This window comes from Spea bombifrons, chromosome 4 (assembly GCF_027358695.1).
Source record: "Spea bombifrons isolate aSpeBom1 chromosome 4, aSpeBom1.2.pri, whole genome shotgun sequence".
Lineage (NCBI taxonomy): Eukaryota > Metazoa > Chordata > Amphibia > Anura > Pelobatidae > Spea > Spea bombifrons.
Window position 1 is genome coordinate 44647182 of NC_071090.1, and position 21142 is coordinate 44668323.

The window sequence follows — 21142 nt, forward strand, 5'->3', positions numbered from 1 at the left end:
CCCCACACCATAAAAAAATCTAACACTTTTATTTAAAGTAAGTAACACATCAAAATAGGACAAAACAATTAAAAAACAATATTATATGTATATATATATGATTGTTAACAGCAATCACATTCCTATCATGCCCAGGCATACCCAGATTCCAGGATGTACTCGCAGACTTGGCATGATAGGAGTATGATTGCCCTATCTACCCCTTCTCACTCCCTTCTGCCCCATCTACCCCTTCTCACTCCCTTCTCCCCTATCTACCCCTTCTCACTCCCTTCTCCCTATCTACCCTCTTTCCCCCGTCTCACGCCCTTTTCCCTATCTACTCCCTCCTAACTATCTACCCTCTCCCTCTTTGAAGTTCACTTACCTTTCAGGAGTCCTGCGGTGGGGGTGCAAGGCCTCTGCCTCCCAGCTCTGCCACTGTATGGAACAGTATAGAGTGATGGGAGTTATGATGTACTTTTAGAGCATAATTAGATCATGAAAAATACATTGGAAATGGTACGGCATAACACCCATCACTCTCACACACTTACCAATCCACACATATATACCAATCCACACATATATACCAATCCACACGTATACCAATCCACACGTATACCAATCCACACCTATACCAATCCACACATATATACCAATCCACACGTATACCAATCCACACACATATACCAATCCACACGTATGCCAATTCACACGTATGCCAATCCACACGTATGCCAATCCACACGTATGCCAATCCACACGTATGCCAATCCACACATATACCAATCCACACGTATGCCAATCCACACGTATACCAATTCACACATATATACCAATCCACACATATATACCAATCCCCACATATATACCAATCCACACATACACCAATCCACACATATACCAATCCACACATATATACCAATCCACACATATATACCAATCCACACATATATACCAATCCACACATACACCAATCCACACATATACCAATCCACACATATATACCAATCCACACATATATACCAATCCACACATACACCAATCCACACATATATACTAATCCACTCTCACTGAATATTTTCCTACCTTTCCTCTTTTCTCCTTTCAGCTCCTTTTCCTCCTCTTCTTCAGTTCTTCTGTCTTCTCTGTCTTCTTCCGGTTCAGAGGGCAACAGCTGCTGTGCGCCGGGGTTTGTTGTCAGATCCCGGCGCACAGCAGCTGTTGCCGTGCAGATCACAAGGGAGCGGTATCGGAGGTCTTTAACAGACCTCCGGCTCCCTTGAGTGATTTTAAACCGGGTTGAACCCGGCTTAAAATCACTCAAGGGAACCGGAGGTCTGTTAAAGACCTCCGATACCGCTCCCTTGCGAACCTGCTCCTCCAGCGGCGGACATTACTGTCCGTCTCTGGAGGGGTGCCGGGTGCCGCAAGTTGGCACCCCCTGATGAGCGGCACCCGGTGCGGACCGCCCCCCGCCCCCTAGAGTGTGACGCCCTGTGCGGTCGCACACCCCAAAGGCCGGTCCTGCTCTAAGGGGCCGGGAAGCCCCCACCATGGCCGGCCTTAGGGGTCTGCGGCCGCACAGGGTTTAAATTAAAACATCGGGGTTTTTTTTCAACTTTATTTAACATCTTCCATGTTAAATAAAGTTAAAAAAAAACTTTATTTAACATGGAGGATGTTAAATAAAGTAAAAAAACCCCCGATGTTTTAATTTATACCCTGTGCGGCCGCAGACCCGTAAGGCCGGCCTTGGTGGGGACTTCCCGGCCCCTTAGAGTGGCGGACCCGGTAGGTAGGGTAGGGGCCTGGAGCTGCAGCTCCATCAGCCCCTAAGTGAATGCGGCCCTGCCGTGGCCCGGCCCACCGGGCAAATGCCCGGTGTGCCCGATGGCCAGTCCGGGCCTGCTTAGAACCGGGGTTTACCCAGCCGTGGGTCTGGCATGGCTACTGTGTGGACTAATCCAGGGGACGTTCCTGATGCTGTCGCTCAGGGTCTCGACGATGGATTAGGTGTTTTTTGGAACATAATATCTTTGGATCCTGAGCTGTCCATTGGTACCCCAGGATTGATGCCGCTCCAATTGGATCACCCTAAAACAGTGACTCGAGTGGGCATTGCTGGCCATAGAACTGTATGGAGGTGCTGGGCTGTCTGGTAGTGATGGGATTATACTCTTGATCTAATTATGTTTGTGTTTATAAATAGCTGTGCTGTTCCAAATTCAGTTTGTTAAATTACAACTATGTCTATGAGCTTTACGTTTTTAAATATTATTTCTTACGCTCTATCTTTTCTCTATTCCAAGCTATACATAAGGAAATCCTTTAGTCTTTTCTGACTCTTCTCTTCAAACACCTGATCATCATTCTATTCCTGAACCCTACTATATGACCACATAAACTGAGTATTATCATTAGTTAAGTATGATGCCGGGGATTAAAGGTGTACAAATGTGTTCCCAGAAACATTGGGAATTCATTAATCCTTTAAATGTTTTACTACATAAAACTGTTGATGAATTTATGAAGAATTCTAAAATTATATGACTCATTTGTTTTTACTGACTATTGTGGTTACATTACTGTTATAGCTGTTAAAAACTCTCTCTTCCTCATTTTGCTTTCCTGTTTCCCCTGATAAAGAACTTGTGGATAATGTTTTAAATACTTAGAGCGTAAGCACAGAGAGACATGATAATCTTCTTCTCTGCATATTTTCATGCCTTATGTATATCAGATTTTATTAATTAAGTAAAATATCATATGCTTATTCTTGCTGTTGGAAACATAAGAAGTGCCTTCCCTTTAATCATTTTTACTGCAATATAAGGTTTCAAAGTGAATGGGCCAATCGTGAAAGAAACACTCTGTTTGAACAGGTGGATTAATTTAGTATATTATTATTTATTGTTTTATATAGTAGTCATCAGAGATAGGATTGCATCGGCCGTGTATGAAGTTGCATAATAATATCATATCCCCTCCAAGATTCCATTTTTTCTAGAATAAAATGATGCAGATTTTTTAGCTTTTTTTCTTTCTCTGTCCTTTTCTGCTAATCTCTGTGATGTATCTCACAACAATTCACAATACAAAACAAAAAAATTCTTGTGCAATACACAAAATATACACCCTGTTTCTATGTATATCCTGATGTAGGTTGTTTTAATGCAATCGATACATGATTGTATGCCTCTTATTTTCAGTATGAATCTGATCAGCATATATTATGTCAGCACCTAGTTTTCATTAACAGCTGAATTAATAAGCAGATGCATGTGATGTGGCATTAGGTCATCATCAGATTTTTTAAATGTTTTCTTGCATGAGATAGAACCTGCATTTCATGGATGCTTACATTTGGGAACAGTTCAAAATATCCACATGAAGTCGTTAAAAAACATGACTTGCATGTACTGTATCATAAGTAAGCATCTGTGTTGTAGTTTGAATGGGAAGAATCAGAACAATCAATTCTAAAACGGAACCTAATTGGGTGTAGATGAAGTAAGAACAAATACTAGCAGCTGACAATACCAATACAATACCTCATTCATCATTCCTTATGCCTTTCCTAGAGGGTTCCTGGGAAAATGCTATAGGCCAGGCCAGGCCAGGCCAGAGGTAGCAACTTTCATAAATACATCACTATGTAGACTTCACAACTGCTGCCAATTTGACAGCAGATAGATCACGCATCCTGGCCTTTGATTTATTTTAACCTTTTTTCTTTTAAATTTAGCTGCCTATTTTGTTACGAGATATAAAGCCAAACAGCTGAGCAACAGACTGAGTCAACAAGTTGAAATGCTGGAATGCCAAATAAGACAAGAAATTCGTGATGGTAATTTTGACTTTTAAAGTAACAACTTTTATTCTAAAGATTAAATGATTTCACAAATGAGGCATATAAATGTTATTTCACTATTCTTTAAACTGAAGTCATTCAATTTTGGGATGTCTACTATGTCGTAGTTATTGAGAGACTTTGATTTAAACCACTTTCTTGACCAGGGCCTGTGTTAGATCCATCTATTATAACTTGAAAGGTGCCTGGTACCCCTAATACATTAGGTGAGCAATCCAGTGCTGGCCCAGCTATATATCACCGCGTTGGGCAAATTTAGGTCGCCCAATTTTATGTCCATCCTGGCTGATTTTGTCTTGTGTGTTTTATAGTTGGTAGGAATTAGATGATTCTGAATATACGTTTGCATATGACCTACCTCATATTTGAGGACAATTAAGTACTCCATCAGTAATCGACCAGCTAACAAGGGAGCAGTTAAGTTCTGGGTTTCTTAACCTGTGGAGTATGCCTCCCGCAGGGGGAGGACTGACTCCAGGGTAGGTGAGAGTAGCCTCTCAGCTATAAATTGTTTTATGCAAACTCATCCTGCCTAAGCCTAAATTTTGGGCCGTTAAAACGTGGGAGGTGTGGATCATAAGGTTTTTCACAAGGTTGGTGTGACACCAAAAAGCTTAAGAACCACTGAGCTAAGTCATCCTTATAATAGCCACGTACCATACAGCTGGTTCATGTGACACTGGTGCTACGATGAGTCGCAATCATTGGGAACGTTATATAATAATATAATTGTATATGGTATACTGGTTCCCACCTACTGCAAGAAAGAGAAACAAATATGCTGATTCCTGAATATTAATATAGGCGTCTGACTTACAAAATCGTTAGGCGTTCAATTGCACAGGGATTGCAGCTTTACTGTTGTGTAATGAATAGCTCGCCCAGTTTTTTCTACTGTACTTCTGCTATTGCTTCAGTATTTTATTTTCTTTCAACATCCACTTTTTTGTTGTAGTCATTTCTTTTAAATTATACTATATTGTCAACATGGGTTAAAATTATCTTGATGGTTGAATTTTAAAAAAAAAACAGTTATCAGTTCTTTTATCGCAAATAAAGCTATTCTGGGAATTTAATGTACTTTCATCAGCTAGCGTTCTTGTATGTTTTGTCCAGTCAGTTGTTAAAGATATCACACAATGAATTAAATAACTAGACACATCATTTGAAATCGCCAAACAGGAACATAACATATGAAACTACATCAAAGAGTTTCAATTGAAATGTATCAATTTAAAGTGTGGTATTAGCAGTCCATGTTCTTTCTCTCTGTTACCCCCAGATTAATGAAACCACATACATGAGAAAAAAAATGTGACTTAAATACATTAAATTAATTTTAGCTTAAATCTATTACAAAAAGGAGTCCTTCTTGATACTGTGAGAGGCTTAGACTTTCTCTTGATAACGTATAATATCTGATAATATCTTGATAATGTACTGAGGAACTGGTTGCGTTTATGTCTGGTTTCTGTACAGGCTTTGCTGAATTACAGATGGACGAAATGGATGTGGCTGTACAAACACCAGCAATCATCTTCTTCTTTGACTACAAGCATTTTGCATTAAAAACCCTATTTCCAGAGGTAAAACTTCCAAGCTAATCTTTATTAAATGCGAATCCTATCATGTGGACTTGTATGCTTTGCAATTTATTAGACAGGGTTTTCAGCTCATCAAAGCAATGGCAGAAGGAAGCAAAAATAATTGGCCATAACGTGTTACTTGAAGTGATAATTTAAAATCACTGTTTACTCTCCCTGACAGTCCCACTAAGAAGAATGCATATTAAAGTAAATATGCGTTCTACTATATTATACTTTCTATTCATGTATACAGGGGGTCATATTAGCCGTCCCCCACATGACCTGCCTCGTGATAACTAACAGAGCCGGCCTTAGGTGTTCTGGCGCCCTGTGCGGACTACTCCTCTGGTGCCCCCCCATCCCAAAAAAAGAAAGGAATAAAAACTTGTAACAAAACCCCAATCACTATATACTACGCCAAACATTGATGTGGTGTAGGCCTACCACTTCATTGTCTGGCTTAGTAGTAGGGATGCACCAAAACAAATTCTGGACTGAAACCGAAACGAATTCTGGACTGAAACCGAAAGTGCAGCATTTACCTGGCCAAAACCGAATATGACCCCCCCACACCATAAAGAAATCTAACACTTTTATTTAAAGTAAGTAACACACCAAAATAGGACAAAACAATTAAATAACAATATTACATATATATATATATATATGATTAACAGCAATCACATTCCTATCATGCCCAGGCATACCCAGATTCCAGGATGTACTCGCAGACTTGGCATGATAGGAGTATGATTGCCCTATCTACCCCTTCTCACTCCCTTCTGCCCTATCTACCAGGTCCAGATGGCATTCACCCCCGCGTTCTAAGGGAGTTAAGTAATGTAATAGACAGACCTCTATTTCTAATATTCAAGGACTCTATAGTGACCGGGTCTGTTCCCCAGGACTGGCGCATAGCAAATGTTGTGCCAATATTCAAAAAGGGGACAAAAAGTGACCCGGGGAATTATAGGCCTGTTAGTTTAACTTCTGTTGTATGTAAACTGTTCGAGGGTTTCCTAAGAGATGCTATTTTGGAGAATCTCAATGAAAATAAATGTATGACTCCATATCAGCATGGGTTTACAAGGGATCGGTCCTGTCAAACTAACCTGATCAGCTTTTATGAGGAGGTGAGCTCAAGACTGGATCGGGGTGAATCGCTGGATGTCGTATATCTTGATTTTTCCAAAGCATTTGATACGGTGCCACATAAAAGGCTGGTACATAAAATGAGAATGCTTGGGCTGGGGGAGAATGTGTGTATGTGGGTAAGTAACTGGCTCAGTGATAGGAAACAGAGGGTGGTTATTAATGGTACATACTCTGAGTGGGTGACTGTTACTAGTGGGGTACCACAGGGGTCAGTTTTGGGTCCTATTCTTTTTAATATATTTATTAATGACCTTGTAGAGGGATTGTATAGTAAAGTATCAATCTTTGCAGACGATACTAAGCTCTGTAACGTGGTTAACACAATAGAGGACAGTGCACCATTACAAATGGATCTGCATAGGTTGGAGGCTTGGGCTGGGATGTGGCAGATGAGGTTCAACACAGATAAATGTAAGGTTATGCACATGGGGAAGAAAAATCCAGGCTGGGAATATGTATTAAATGGGAAAACACTGGGGACGACTGACATGGAAAAGGACTTAGGAGTCTTGGTTAACAGTAAATTTACCTGTAGCGACCAGTGTCGGGCAGCTGCTGCTAAGGCAAATAAAATCATGGGGTGCATAAAAAGGGGCATGGATGCCCATGACAAGGAAATAATTCTACCATTGTACAAGTCACTAGTCAGACCGCACATGGAATACTGTGTACAGTACTGGGCACCAGTGTACAAGAAAGATATAGTGGAGCTGGAGAGGGTTCAAAGACGGGCAACCAGAGTAATAAAGGGAATGGAAGGACTACAGTACCCAGAAAGATTATCAGAATTAGGGTTATTTAGTTTGGAAAAAAGACGGCTTAGGGGGGACTTAATAACTATGTATAAATATATAAGGGGGCAGTACAGAGATCACTCCCAGGACCTATTTATACCCAGGACTGTATCTATAACAAGGGGACATCCTCTACGGCTGGAGGAAAGAAGGTTTCTACACCAGCACAGACGGGGGTTCTTTACAGTAAGAGCGGTGAGACTATGGAACTCTCTGCCAGAGGAAGTGGTAACGGTAAACTCAATAAAAGAGTTTAAAAGGAGCCTGGACGTGTTTCTTGAAAGCAATAATATTACAAGTTATGGATAGTAGATTAATAGGGACAGAACGTTGATCCAGGGATTTATTCTGATTGCCATATTTGTAGTCGGGAAGGAATTTTCCCCCTGGTATGGGGCAATTGGCATCTGCTTCATAAGGGTTTTTTGCCTTCCTCTGGATCAACACGGTAGGGACACAATATGTATATAGGTTGAACTTGATGGACTTTGGTCTTTTTTCAACCTTATGAACTATGTTACTATGTTACTATGTTACCCCTTCTCACTCCCTTCTCCCTATCTACCCCCTTTCCCCTGTCTCACTCCCTTCTCCCTATCTACCCCCTCCTAACTATCTACCCTTTCCCTCTTTGAAGTTCACTTACCTTTCAGGAGTCCTGTGGTGGGGGTGCAAGGCCTCTGCCTCCCAGCTCTGCCACTGTATGGAACAGTATAGAGTGATGGGAGTTATGATGTACTTTTAGAGCATAATTAGATCATGAAAAAGACATTGGAAATGGTACAGCATAACACCCATCACTCTCACACATTTACCAATCCACACATATACTAATCCACACATATACCAATCCACACATATACCAATCCACACACATACCAATCCACACGTATACCAATCCACACGTATACCAATCCACACGTATACCAATCCACACACATACCAATCCACACATATATACCAATCCACACACATACCAATCCACACATACTAATCCACACGTATACCAATCCACACGTATACCAATCCACACATATACCAATCCACACATATACCAATCCACACATATATACCAATCCACACACATACCAATCCACACATACTAATCCACACGTATACAAATCCACACGTACACTAATCCACACATATACAAATCCACACATATACCAATCCACACATATATACCAAACCACACATATATACCAATCCACACATATATACCAATCCACACATATATACCAATCCACACACATATATACCAATCCACACATATATACCAGTCCACACATATATACCAATCCACACACATATATACCAATCCACACATATATACCAATCCACACACATATATACCAATCCACACATATATACCAATCCACACATATACACCAATCCACACATATACACCAATCCACACACATATATACCAATCCACACACATATATACCAATCCACACACATATATACCAATCCACACACATATATACCAATCCACACACATATATACCAATCCACACACATATATACCAATCCACACACATATATACCAATCCACACATATATACCAATCCACACACATATATACCAATCCACACACATATATACCAATCCACACACATATATACCAATCCACACACATATATACCAATCCACACACATATATACCAATCCACACATACACCAATCCACACATACACCAATCCACACATGTACTCATGCACACATATACTCATGCACACATATACCCCCTGATGAGCGGCACCCGGTGCGGACCGCCCCCCCCCCCCCCCGCTAGGTACGCTACTGGCGGCAGCGGACCCCGCGGCGGCGCCCCCTGGAGTGTGGCGCCCTGTGCGGTCGCACAGGTCGCACACCCCAAAGGCCGGCCCTGATAACTAAGTATATCACATATATCATATCGGCCATACACATCTCCTGCACAGAAAATAGCTGGAAGGCATAATCCCCCCCAGGTATTTGCAAGCAGTACAAAATGGAAATTTAAAGGGACCCCTCAGATGTCATACACATTAAAGCGCATCTGATGGCCGGACTGTCCCTTTCATTGCTGTGCATCAAATTAATAATTAAAGGTATAACAAGCACAAAACAGCACCAGCCACTCTGTGCCATAATTATTAATGTAGGGTAGAGCATAATGCTACGTTTCTAAGAATGAATTCTTAGACTACAACAAATCAATTTGCCAATTGTTACTGTAAAATTATTTATTGGACAATTTACCATGGACTTAGCCTACTTTAGCGCAAACGTCGCTGGAAATATGTTTTAGTTTCAGTTTGGATCAAATTATTTTAGAGTTCTTCATTAAGTTAAATGTTTCAGCAGAATTAATGGTGTCTAGAACAGTACCATGTACATTTCTGTGTCATTTTATTATTTTCATTAATCATTTTGCTATCTTCTAGTCACAACAAGGAAAAACGGACCTGTGCGAAACTATCCCATCTGTAAGTATATGTATGGATTGTTTATGCACACAATCCTTTTTACTGGGCATTGCAGAACTGATGGCATTCCATTAACCAGAAGGCCTTGCCATGTTGTTGCAATTAATAATCTAAGAAGTGTTAATGGTTTATGTGGCATGCCTCTGTCACAACAGGCGAAAATAAAAAAGATGCTATAGATATGGAATTTGCTGAAGCTACAAATAATTTGTTAATAAAACATGTATTTGTCATAAAGTAAATAAACAACATTCAATCACCATATTTCATGGGAAAAAATATGAGGAAACATAATTGCAAAGGGGTTTTCTAATCATCAATTAGCTTTTTAAACTTCAATTTGTATTAGAGAACACAACGCGCCATTGGAACCCAGGAGTGATGGTTGATGATAAAGGGCCTCTGTACACCTATGAAGATATTCCATTAAAAATCAGCCTTTCCAGCTACAATAGATATTTACAGAATTAACAATTCTTTCAATACATTCTATTTTTGTTCCATTTCATGTTATTTTAATGGACACAATTAGTTTTTGTTTCAGAAAAGGATATATATATATATATATATATATCAGGAAACCTTGTTTTTCAAGTGTATGTATGAAATGTGAAAATGTAACTTTTTACTTCCATGTGATATGGCACAGAAGTAAATGAGCACATTAGAATGTGTGTGCTCACCTAAAATGCATTGTTTTTGGATCCTCTTATCTGCTGCTGTTTCTTGTCTTTTTTGTAGCCTTTCCAGACTAGAAGATCCAGTAAAGATGAAAACATTTTATCCATTTTGAAAAAAATATTTGAGAACAAAAGATTTTTGGTCAATCTGATTCACACTCTTGAAAACCAAAGTAATTTTTCAGTCAAAGACAGGTGATCAAACATTTACTAATACGCTGATTAAAGCATCAGTAGTATGGGAAGTTAATTAATTTCTTAGATGAAATTGACAAATCTAAAGTCATGTCTAGATTTTAAGAAGCATTTACACTAGCTTATACTTGGCATTGTGCTGTTCAATTTGCCAATTTGACGAAACAAAAGTAAAAAGCAATGTTTTTAAAATTATAACTTTTTCTAGTATCATATGCCTAGCTGAAAATCTATTCATCAACAAATAGGATATATGTTGCTGGTAATTACCATGATTCTAATAGCATTGCAATTTATCCAGATGCATGCTTCAATATATATTTTATAACATGACAAAATGAGAATAGCAAAGAGAGCAAATACATAGCATGGCACCCTGCAAAAACTAAGCATTACAGACACGGCTGTGTTACACAATAAGTGTTCTGGCTGCAACATGCTGAAAGGAAACCAGAACATGCTGGTAAGATTAGATTTGTAAGATAAAATGTCTTGTCCTGATAATAGATCACAGCCTAAGTGGTTAATTTCTGCAAAATTCAGGACAATTGGGGAGCAGATGAGAGCGCTTGCTTCCTTATAGAAGGAAAAGCTGGGTGGAGTGCATGTCCAAACACATGTCTGTTTTCTGTTCTATCAAGGAAATGGTTTCTACAGTTAAAAAAGAAAGGTATCATCAAAGGTATAAAAGAATCGAACTTGTAACCATTTTAGTAACTACTGGTAGATAGACAGGCAGTTAATTAGAGTATTATTATTTCATATTTCATAATACATGGATCTTTTTGTCCTATTGTCCTAGGTGTATGTTTGCATCCTTCCTGGCTATTTGCTTTCAGAATAATCTGGTCTATCTCACTGAGTTGATGGAGGATCTGATCAGAGACCTCATGGATCAATCAAGCAACAAACACCCAAAACTCATGCTCAGAAGGACAGAATCTGTTGTTGAAAAACTACTGACAAACTGGATGTCAACGTGCCTGTATGGGTACCTAAGGGTAAAAATCATCATATTGTTTGGGAGGTCATCCCTTTGCCTTAAATTATAATCTACATTATTTTATTCTTTAAAAATGTACCTAGTCTTTTTGTCCTCACATGTCCTTTACAGTGCAAAGTTTCTGTTTTGCACAAAGTCAGGAATAGATCTGACACGTTAAAATATTGGTTCTTTAGACATATATGTTATAGATGTATGTAAGTTAATAAATGTACTTGTATCGTTATTTTGTTAATGTCTAGGAATCTGTTGGTGAACACTTGTTCCAGCTTGTGAACACAATAAACCAGAGGATACACAAAGGCCCAATAGATGCTGTAACCTGCAAAGCACTCTATACTCTGAATGAAGACTGGCTACTTTGGCAAATGACGGAATTCAAAAGTTTAGTGGGTATTTTTTTTTACCCCTAATTTTTAATATAAAATACACTGTTGGTTGATGAAATCAGGGACAGATTGAGGCTGTATATGCACAGCCATTCATTTTTTTATACTCAAGTGTGGCCAATCACTACATCTTCTGGTAGATTGGCAGTACACGTATGTGTGGCCCTACTAGCCATTGGCATGCTGGTCATCTGCGGATCATCTGCCTGGTGTGCCAGATGGCCAGCACAAGCCTGAAAGAAACTTTTTTTTTTCTTGGTGGACTATTTTTATTAGTTGCTATACTATTGAGATCATACATAAAGCCCATGAATCTCTGGATAGTGCAATGTATATGTCAAATTGAGATTAAGAAAGTTAAGAAAAAAATATTACGCTAAGAAGCCCTAATTGCATGTTTCTCTATCAATGATACAATTATTTTAAAAAAAAATCTGTTAGCTTGCTTAGTTGCTTTCTGTAGTGAATATATTTGTTCTCAATTATAGATATCTACAGTTAGTATTTGCAGTTAGTTCGACGGTGTTATGCATTTTCACTCCACTTGTTCTGATTTTAGGAACTCAATGTGTGTTTCAAAATGGTCTTGGGAAATGAAGAGGAAGAAGATGCCAGCAAAAATATCAAAGCAACTGTTTTGGATTGTGATACAATTGGCCAAGCCAAAGAGAAAATTCTTCAAACGTTTTTCAACATAAAGGGATATGTTTTCGGACTTTCACTTTCCGATATTGGTTTAGGTAAGGTAGCATTAACTCAAGAGCATACAGAAGAGTACTCAAGCATACGGTCACTAATCTGCTTCTGTTTAATTTTGTAATTATGTATTACCAGACAAGTGTAAGGTGTAGCTTATCAAATTACTTGCTTGTTTATGTAGAACAATCGGATTTGTTTGTGTTTTAAATTGGGTATCTTTGAATTCTGTAATCCTTACTATTTCTATCTCAACTGAGTCTATAGGCTGTTTTCAGACACACAGAAGATCAATAAAAAGGCAGTCTCAGTAACTACTGAAGAAATTGTTGTACTCTCCATAAAGGATGGCATGTTAATGTACATATACCTGTTATCGTTACTGGGAGCCAGCTACATAGCCACACTAGAGTATCAAATGAACCAGAGAGTAAATGTAATCTAACATTTGTGGTATGATTCCAGGTTCTTGGATGTTCCTCAAGGGAACTAATTAAGCTCTACCGGTTCTGTAAAGAGTGGTGGAATATTGTCAACTCCTGATATGCACAGTTGGTAGAAACATATTCCACCATTACGATTATTGGATGGCTTTTTTATCCAGGCACACATTTAAAAATCTACCATTAATAGTACCAATGGTTTTAATTCAAGCGTTCAACATACCTTTTCTGTAAAATTCCCAGTTGGAATATGTAGTTATAATAAAACATGTGGGTCCTCTGGCTCTTCTGTTAAGAAGATGTATCCTAGCATGCTGATGACTTTTACATTCGGATTTTTTTTAATCATGTACCAAATTAGCTGAGGAATGCAGATGATTACAAAACAGACTTTTTTTTAACATGCGTGGTGGAATGAATACTACAGTTTCCATTAGAAGTTGTGATTCCCATTACAATGTGGTAATTGATTGATTTCCATGATTGTGTGTTTTATTAACAGAACTGCATCATGGTCAGGCATATCAGGCGCTATCAGACATTGATTCTTCTTCAGTTGTTCTGGAAAATGGAATAAAAATGCTAAACACAATAAAACACTACAAGGTGAGCAATTTAGAAAATTCAGTTTGTAGTAAGTTTCAAAGTTTTAGGTTAAAATGTAGATGAATGCCAACAAAAGAGGAAAGAAAAAATGGATGGTGTCCTTATGTAAATACTAATGAAATTCAATAGCTTCTTGATATTCTTAACTCACTGTTTATAATGCAGACACGCTTTTAGTTTTGAAGAAGCATTGGGGCTCTAAATATGGAGAACTAACAGTACAAGAGCAGAAGTAGAAATGCTAAGATTGTTTTTTTTCGTCCTAATACTGCATTCACTTTAGGAAAAGTAGCTGACATTATTTGGCAGATGCATTTGCAGAACTGTCTGATTTCGTTATGAGTAGGAGAAAGCCTCTTCCTTTTTCCCTAGTTTGATAAAATAGCCGTCTTTTGCTAGCGTTACACAAGCATGTATTTTTTTTTAAGATGAACGTATTGATCTCTCAGCCATCGAGTTTACTGTATGTCAGAAAAAATAAATTAAGCAGCTATGAAATAAGCACCACAGTATATAAATTTAATTCATAAGCTGCTACAGGTGAAGAAATATTGTTTCTTGGTTTATGCCTAGCAGAGGAGAGTAAGATATTTTTTCCTAATCCATGGATTAATAAAATGTATTTTTTTTGAGACTGGATATCAAGTGCTGTTTACTACAAACTGCTATGCACAAGGTGTGATATGGCCATTTAAAAAGGTGAACAAAAATTAATTTTTATATATAATCCATAAAGATTTCCCAGTGAGCCCTGTACCGCATACGCAGCGCACCTCAAAGACAACACTAGTCTTAGGCATTCTTGAAGAATCAGACGATAAGTGATTCATTGTCCAAGGAAAAGTGATGGACTCTGGTATTGTCAATTTATTTATCCAGTAGAAGCAGGAGTTCTTGCAACTGTGTCTGTATCAAATCCTCAAATTCCATACAGATTACTGGAACTTCAAGTACTCGTAGCCAGCACACTCTAGTTTTATCGCTTACTTTCTTTCACTGATTTCATTTATTCTGTTGAACTGGAAGAATGTTACATTATTGTTATTCAACTGTTAACTAAAACATTTTATTCCAAGATTGAGAATGGAGCAACTATCAATGTAATTCAAAAGAAAAATTGTGATATACCAGGTAAGAGGGGCTTTAAGTTTTTGGTCTACTGCAACAGACCTTGTTGTGCAAAGGGGTCTCCAAGACTTTTTGGCGCATAATTGAAACATTTTAAGGCTAATGGGATCTACTGCTATTGGTTTCAGTAATTATTCATATACAAACATGTACAGAGTGTTCCTTGTGTTTGCTTTGGTTTTACACCAATTCCCAGCCATGCCTTTATTATGCCTTAATACAACTGCCCTCAACACATCACACAGGGGTCCTAGCATCTCATGTTACCCTACTGTCTCCTCTCTGCCATCATTTGAGTTCCTACGCCTCTAGTGGTATAATAAAAGTAACATAAAGTCTTCATAGCATCTGCTTACTTTCCAGATATTGACAATCCAGACCTGTACTGCCATCTGGTAAGTAAATGTGAAATTTCAAGATTTTAATTTTAAAAACCTTTTAAATTAATCTACAACTCTTACATTCTACAGACTGGCAAACAAATGCAGATTTTTTCACATACAAATAAAGATGTCATTAATACATCAAGATTGTGTAATAATACACAAGATAGCTGAGCCATTGTCTGCTAGAAGCTGCTGCTTTTCCAAAAGGTTGTGGCACTAGATTACTGCAGGAAGCAGATCACGGCTTTTGTAAAATGCTATGTGTTTCTATTAATCACAAATGCACACTTAGAGAGACAAGAGGCAAAACTCATGTGACATTACTATTATGAGACACGTCATTAAAAACAAATAACACCGAAGGTAAAGAAATATTGCCCAGGTTCGTTCAGCTATACTTAAACATAGGAAAAGAAGCTTGCACAGGTCCCAAATCCCCCAAAAAGGTTAATGATATAAATCAATATTTCAGTCCAGCCCGAGGACTTTTAGCAATATCTTCACAAAACTACTCATGTTGGACTAAAATGTCATAAAAGTTTGTTATAATAATTATTTGTATTACATTCATAATGTACATCATTCCTAATGCTACTTTGGATAACCCATGTTTTATAGCAAATGTCATATCAGATATCAAATATATATATATATATATCAAATATTCTTCTAGAGCAGGTGTGGCATTGTGTATTGCTGATCACGATCTTGAATTTTATAATCTATGCCTCTTGAGAATTATAAATCAAATGCTGAATTATAAATGCTGCTGAATTCATACTTGGGTTAATTGGTCATGCTTTCTTTCAGGTTTTACCAGAAGATGAACAATGTAACGATTCCCAAAATATAGAAACTAAAGGCAAACAGCACCTTAAAGTGAAAGAGCTGTACCTGACAAAGCTGCTTTCCACCAAGGTATAAATATATGTGTGATTTATATTCGATATGGATAGCTCGGAGGAGAGAAATGTATTTAAGTACATAAAGGGATTTAACAAAGTGTAGGAGGGATGTTTATCTCAAAGACTTTGCTTAACGTAAAAGACAGTACCAGCCCATGTCAAACCATGAACCTACTCTTTCATCATTTCATTTTTCACTTCTAACACTCCACTACGAGTTACTGTCGTTTCTTTCATTTTCTTATTTAGATCTTGAAAACCACTCTTTCATTCTTACCCTTTGCATGCATTGCTTTTAAAAAAATCTGTTTACATATATGTATTGTGATTGTAATGTAATTGCATGCTCAATGTTCAGTCACTACTAGAATACCTGTTCTCCGAAACATACAGTATGTTTGAATTTAGCCACAATGAGAACAAATGCACCCTGAATATTTCAGTATTCACCGGGATTACTCTATTTACAATCCGGCTTCTAAATGTGCTTTGGTGACAACAGGACGCTGCAAACAGAATATTGAGAGAGAGAGAATATATATATGTTTTAATTAAATGTGGACTTTGTGAGAATTCTCACTTGATGAATCATCTGTATTACAGTTTAAAATAACAGAATAATCTGTTTCTTCCAGGTCGCAATACACACCGCTGTAGAAAAACTGTTTAGAAGCATTTGGACAATTCCACACCACAAACCCCCTATACCCATAAAATACTTTTTTGATTTCTTGGATTCTCAGGCTGAAAATAAGAAAATTACAGACCCAGAAGTATTGCACATCTGGAAAACTAATAGGTATGTTATGAAATGGCTGTAGGAACATTTATATCAAATATTCATGAATTAAAAGGCACAATTTATTGTCTTGCCACCCTTTTGCTGTGAAGGAAGAGCATGTTATCGCCTATATCACCTTTTAGTGTTTAGTGTCACGTTTTTACTTTTTAGAAATGGCTGATCTTTGCACCATCACAGGTAAGCTGTCAGGGACCCATTCTCTTCCCGTGTCAGTTTCATCCTGTTACATAGGAAGGTAAGATCACGTAGCACCCCATTTTGGCCAGCTAAAGGGTTGGCATTTTACCTATTCCCTTTTTTCATTTTTATTTTGCTTTCAATTATGCATTTTTCCTTCAATCTACTGTATTCTCCTCAGTTTAATTTTGCATTGAGACTTTGGCGCTATCTACAGGTTTATTTCCTTATTGCAACTTTTATTTAGGTAGTGTAGGGAGCTTGGGAACATTGGACACACTCTCCTACCAAATAGCTGCACCAATAACATTTTTGAAACATTTCCTGGTCTATGTGTTTTCGGGACTCCTATGATTCTCCAGAAAGCTCTCTCTGAAGTGGTTCAGTTCATGGTCATTGCTGCACATCGGCCTCCTTGCAGCTATTCCTTGCGAGCCATGCTCCAGATGGGCCTCTTCAGTTTAAACCTCTAGACTCTTGCTTTGATGTCTGGACTTTTGAGGCCCTGCTCTCAAGAGATCACTGGTTTTCAGGATTCCCTTATTTCTACCATTTCTTAGAGCTTGGAAGTCGGTGTCCATCAGACCCTACTACAGGTTGTGAGGGAACTACCTTCCAAGGTGTAATAAGTCATAAGTCTACTGAAGACAGCCCTTTGAGAACATTTTTTTCAATCATCTTTAGGTGGTGTTCATCCTTCCTTTTCCAACTCCCCCGACTGACAGGAAGCGCTATTGGACATGGCTAGTTCTCTCACATTGTATATGGATAATTCTGCCCACAATTCCTGGTTTTGTATGGTCATCCACAGTAGTCTCAAGTAGAACTATTGCCAACTTGATCATCTCTGCAATCATAATGTATGGTTTCTGGGGTTGCAGCCCCCTTTTATTGTCAGAGATGTTTCTAAATGAATTGTTAGAGGGATCAATGCAACTGCTACCTGTTTCCCTGGAGCCACCTGGTCTTTCTATTTTTGTGCACTTTTATCACAGTGCCTACAATATTTCTGGTCATTTTATGATCAGAAAATCAGCTGAGTTAACTACATTTTGTTACGTCTGGGTTTCCCTTGAGTGTACTACTTTTCACTTATTTTGGAGATGGGCATTTTTGCCACTAGACCCGTCATTAATTGTGACCCTTGAGTAATAGAGCTACGAGTAAGTGAAATCACCCCCCGTTTACATCCCTGCACTTTGAGAAACACACAACCATGTTTAAAATGGGGAAGAAAAAAAACAAATTTTAACAGAAATACTGTGAACAAGAAGCCTTTTCATTAAGAGGGCATGGGTTCCCTAAGGTAATGAGGCCAACATTTTTAACAGAATCATTGTTTTGTAGAATGTCTAGGATGTAAAACAATTATCCAAAGCAGAAAATTAAAAAAAGAAAAGCTACAGACATTCTGTATGGAATGGAACATAATACAAAATTTTAATTTGGTTACCTGGCATCTAGGTACAGCATACATCCTAGGTCCTTGAACATTATACCACATGAATGATAAAAAGGAGGTCTTGAATGTTCATAGTATGGGGCTAAAAATGAGACATGGGGGCTTAAAAGGTAAGCAGAAGTAAACTGGGGTCAAAAAAAAAGCTCGTCAAGAAAAGTCAACTACAAAACTGACCACAAAAATGGCTAACAGTAAAGAGCTTTAAAGAATTATCACAGAAAGGAGAACTAAAGAGAGAGAGAGTGTGTTTGTGAAGTTGATGAAGATACAACGTTTCCCCAGAATTTCTGATGATGTTACTGAAGAATTGCCTTAAGTGATGCTATATGAACCCATATCTGATTAACTGGCAAAATATTTTGTATTATGTTTGTCTCTCCTTATATTCTTAGTCTGCCTCTACGCTTCTGGATTAATATCCTGAAGAATCCACAGTTCGTTTTTGACATTAAAAAGACTCCTCTCCTGGACAGCTGCCTATCAGTGATTGCACAAGCATTCATGGATGGATTTTCTCTAGTTGAACAACATTTAGGGAAGGTAACGAACAATAATTTCAACACGTAGATTGGCTTATTAATAAATAAAGTTCATTAAACAACGTTTCTGCCCATAACAATTTTTTTTCAATGCCCAGTCAGCACCAACCAACAAGCTGCTTTATGCTAAGGATATTCCGATGTTTAGAGAAGAGGTTAAAGCTTATTATAAAGATATCAGAGATGCACCTCCTGTGTCACATGCAGAATTAAAGGAGTTCTTGACCCAGGAATCAAAGGTACATTTATAATAGCAAACTTAAAGTTATTAAATCCAATACAAACATATTATTAATTTTATCCTTGTATCATTTTTAGAAACATGAGCATGAATTCAAAGAAGATGTGCCTTTGCTGGAGCTTTACAAATATATTGAAAAGTATTTTGAAGAGGTATGTACAAAGCACAGTCAATGCTTCATGTCAATGAAGTTATGTGTTTATTCAAATTTTAATTAAATCCAAGATCCAAAGGTCTATAAAGATCTTTGTAGTATGTTTTTAATGCATCCTCAGGCATTTAATGTAATATTCAGTCACTCCTTGCAAGCCTAGAAGCCAAGAGGATGGGGAAGAGAATGGTTTGACTGGAAGCACCGACTTGGGTCAGCCTAAGGGTAGCAACCTCAATAAGTACATAGCTGCATAAGACTACATCAGATTATTCTAGTGTTCATCACTTATATACTATAATATATATTTTGCCTATTTGTATTTTGACATTTCATTCCTGATAATAAAAAATTATTGCATTTTTCAGTGATAGAAGACAAGCTGCCGTTCTCTTACTATTTTATAATTGTCATTGTAGGTCATGAGTACACTAAAAAGAGATGCTGGATTTGAAGTAGAAAGAGAGCAATTGTTATTGCTAAAATCACTATTCAAAGAGAAAAAGAGTTGCAGTTGGGAAGAGGTGCAAGAATAGCCCTGAGTGCGAAATGGATTTATAGTCAGCGTATCAAAAACTGCATGGATGTTTTTATTAGTTGAGAAACTAATAATTTAGAAAAATTGATCTGTAGATAAAGGCGATTTGATGTTGAATGTACATCAGACAACAATTCATTACTGTATGTATTAAATTATATCTACTTTAGCCTAAAAAAATTGCAAGATATTTACCAAAATATTTCTGGGAAGTAAATTTTGTGTTCTATGTTTCCATAAACCTGCTTTATAAATGGCCAATATAAGCATTATTGTATAGCCTGTAAAAGAAAAAAAGAAAAAGGTTGGACATCTGGATCATTTTAAATTTTAAAACATTTTGGAGCAATCATTGCACAGGTACAATTTGTGGTCTTCACTCAGCTAGGACCATAAGGTCTAGGGTACAAAGTAGCATATTCTATTGGGACTGCATTGTGCATGAACACCACTAACTTAGGCCACCAAGTTTAGGCAAGCAGTGTGTTGACCTAGATGGTTTTTCAATCTCTGGAGGTACTTCTCCCCTATGCTCATATGAAACATATCTTGCAGCAGAGATGGATGATTACCCCTTTGAAAGTTGGGTGCTTACATGTATAAAAAAAAATATATTTTTTTTGCATGTTTGCTCCTTCAGTATTTTTGTAAAATAAACTAGATTAGTTAACATAGCTGCCTTCATTGTTATGATAATTATTTATAGTTTTTTAATCATCCCTAGCTGATTAATAAAGTCTGAAAGCTGAAAGCACCGCTAGCTAACTCACAAATCATTTGTTAAAATAGAAAATGTATGGTGAAAGCACAGAGGAGAACCAAGAACTGCCATTAGCCATTTTTATATACATTATTTTACAATTTTTTTTTTAACATATTAAACTCAGAATCTGAATTGAACTAACTACATGAAATCTATTGAAGTGAACACCTTGCTAG

General features: G+C 37.7%; 1 protein-coding gene across 1 annotated transcript in view; it reads left to right on the forward strand.

Annotated features, from left to right (window-relative positions):
- Window positions 1-20383, forward strand: part of PLXNC1 (plexin C1) — a 41566-nt gene extending 21183 nt beyond the window's left edge. Inside the window, exons 16-31 of the mRNA XM_053462676.1 lie at window positions 3731-3832; window positions 5336-5442; window positions 9821-9862; window positions 10604-10737; window positions 11540-11738; window positions 11983-12129; window positions 12689-12869; window positions 13771-13874; window positions 14951-15005; window positions 15366-15397; window positions 16199-16306; window positions 16929-17092; window positions 19127-19274; window positions 19372-19512; window positions 19592-19666; window positions 20085-20383. Of these exons, the coding sequence (XP_053318651.1) occupies window positions 3731-3832; window positions 5336-5442; window positions 9821-9862; window positions 10604-10737; window positions 11540-11738; window positions 11983-12129; window positions 12689-12869; window positions 13771-13874; window positions 14951-15005; window positions 15366-15397; window positions 16199-16306; window positions 16929-17092; window positions 19127-19274; window positions 19372-19512; window positions 19592-19666; window positions 20085-20201 (1856 nt within the window). The 3' untranslated portion in view covers window positions 20202-20383. The remainder of the gene's footprint in view (window positions 1-3730; window positions 3833-5335; window positions 5443-9820; window positions 9863-10603; window positions 10738-11539; window positions 11739-11982; window positions 12130-12688; window positions 12870-13770; window positions 13875-14950; window positions 15006-15365; window positions 15398-16198; window positions 16307-16928; window positions 17093-19126; window positions 19275-19371; window positions 19513-19591; window positions 19667-20084) is intronic.
- Window positions 20384-21142: the final 759 nt, after the last annotated feature.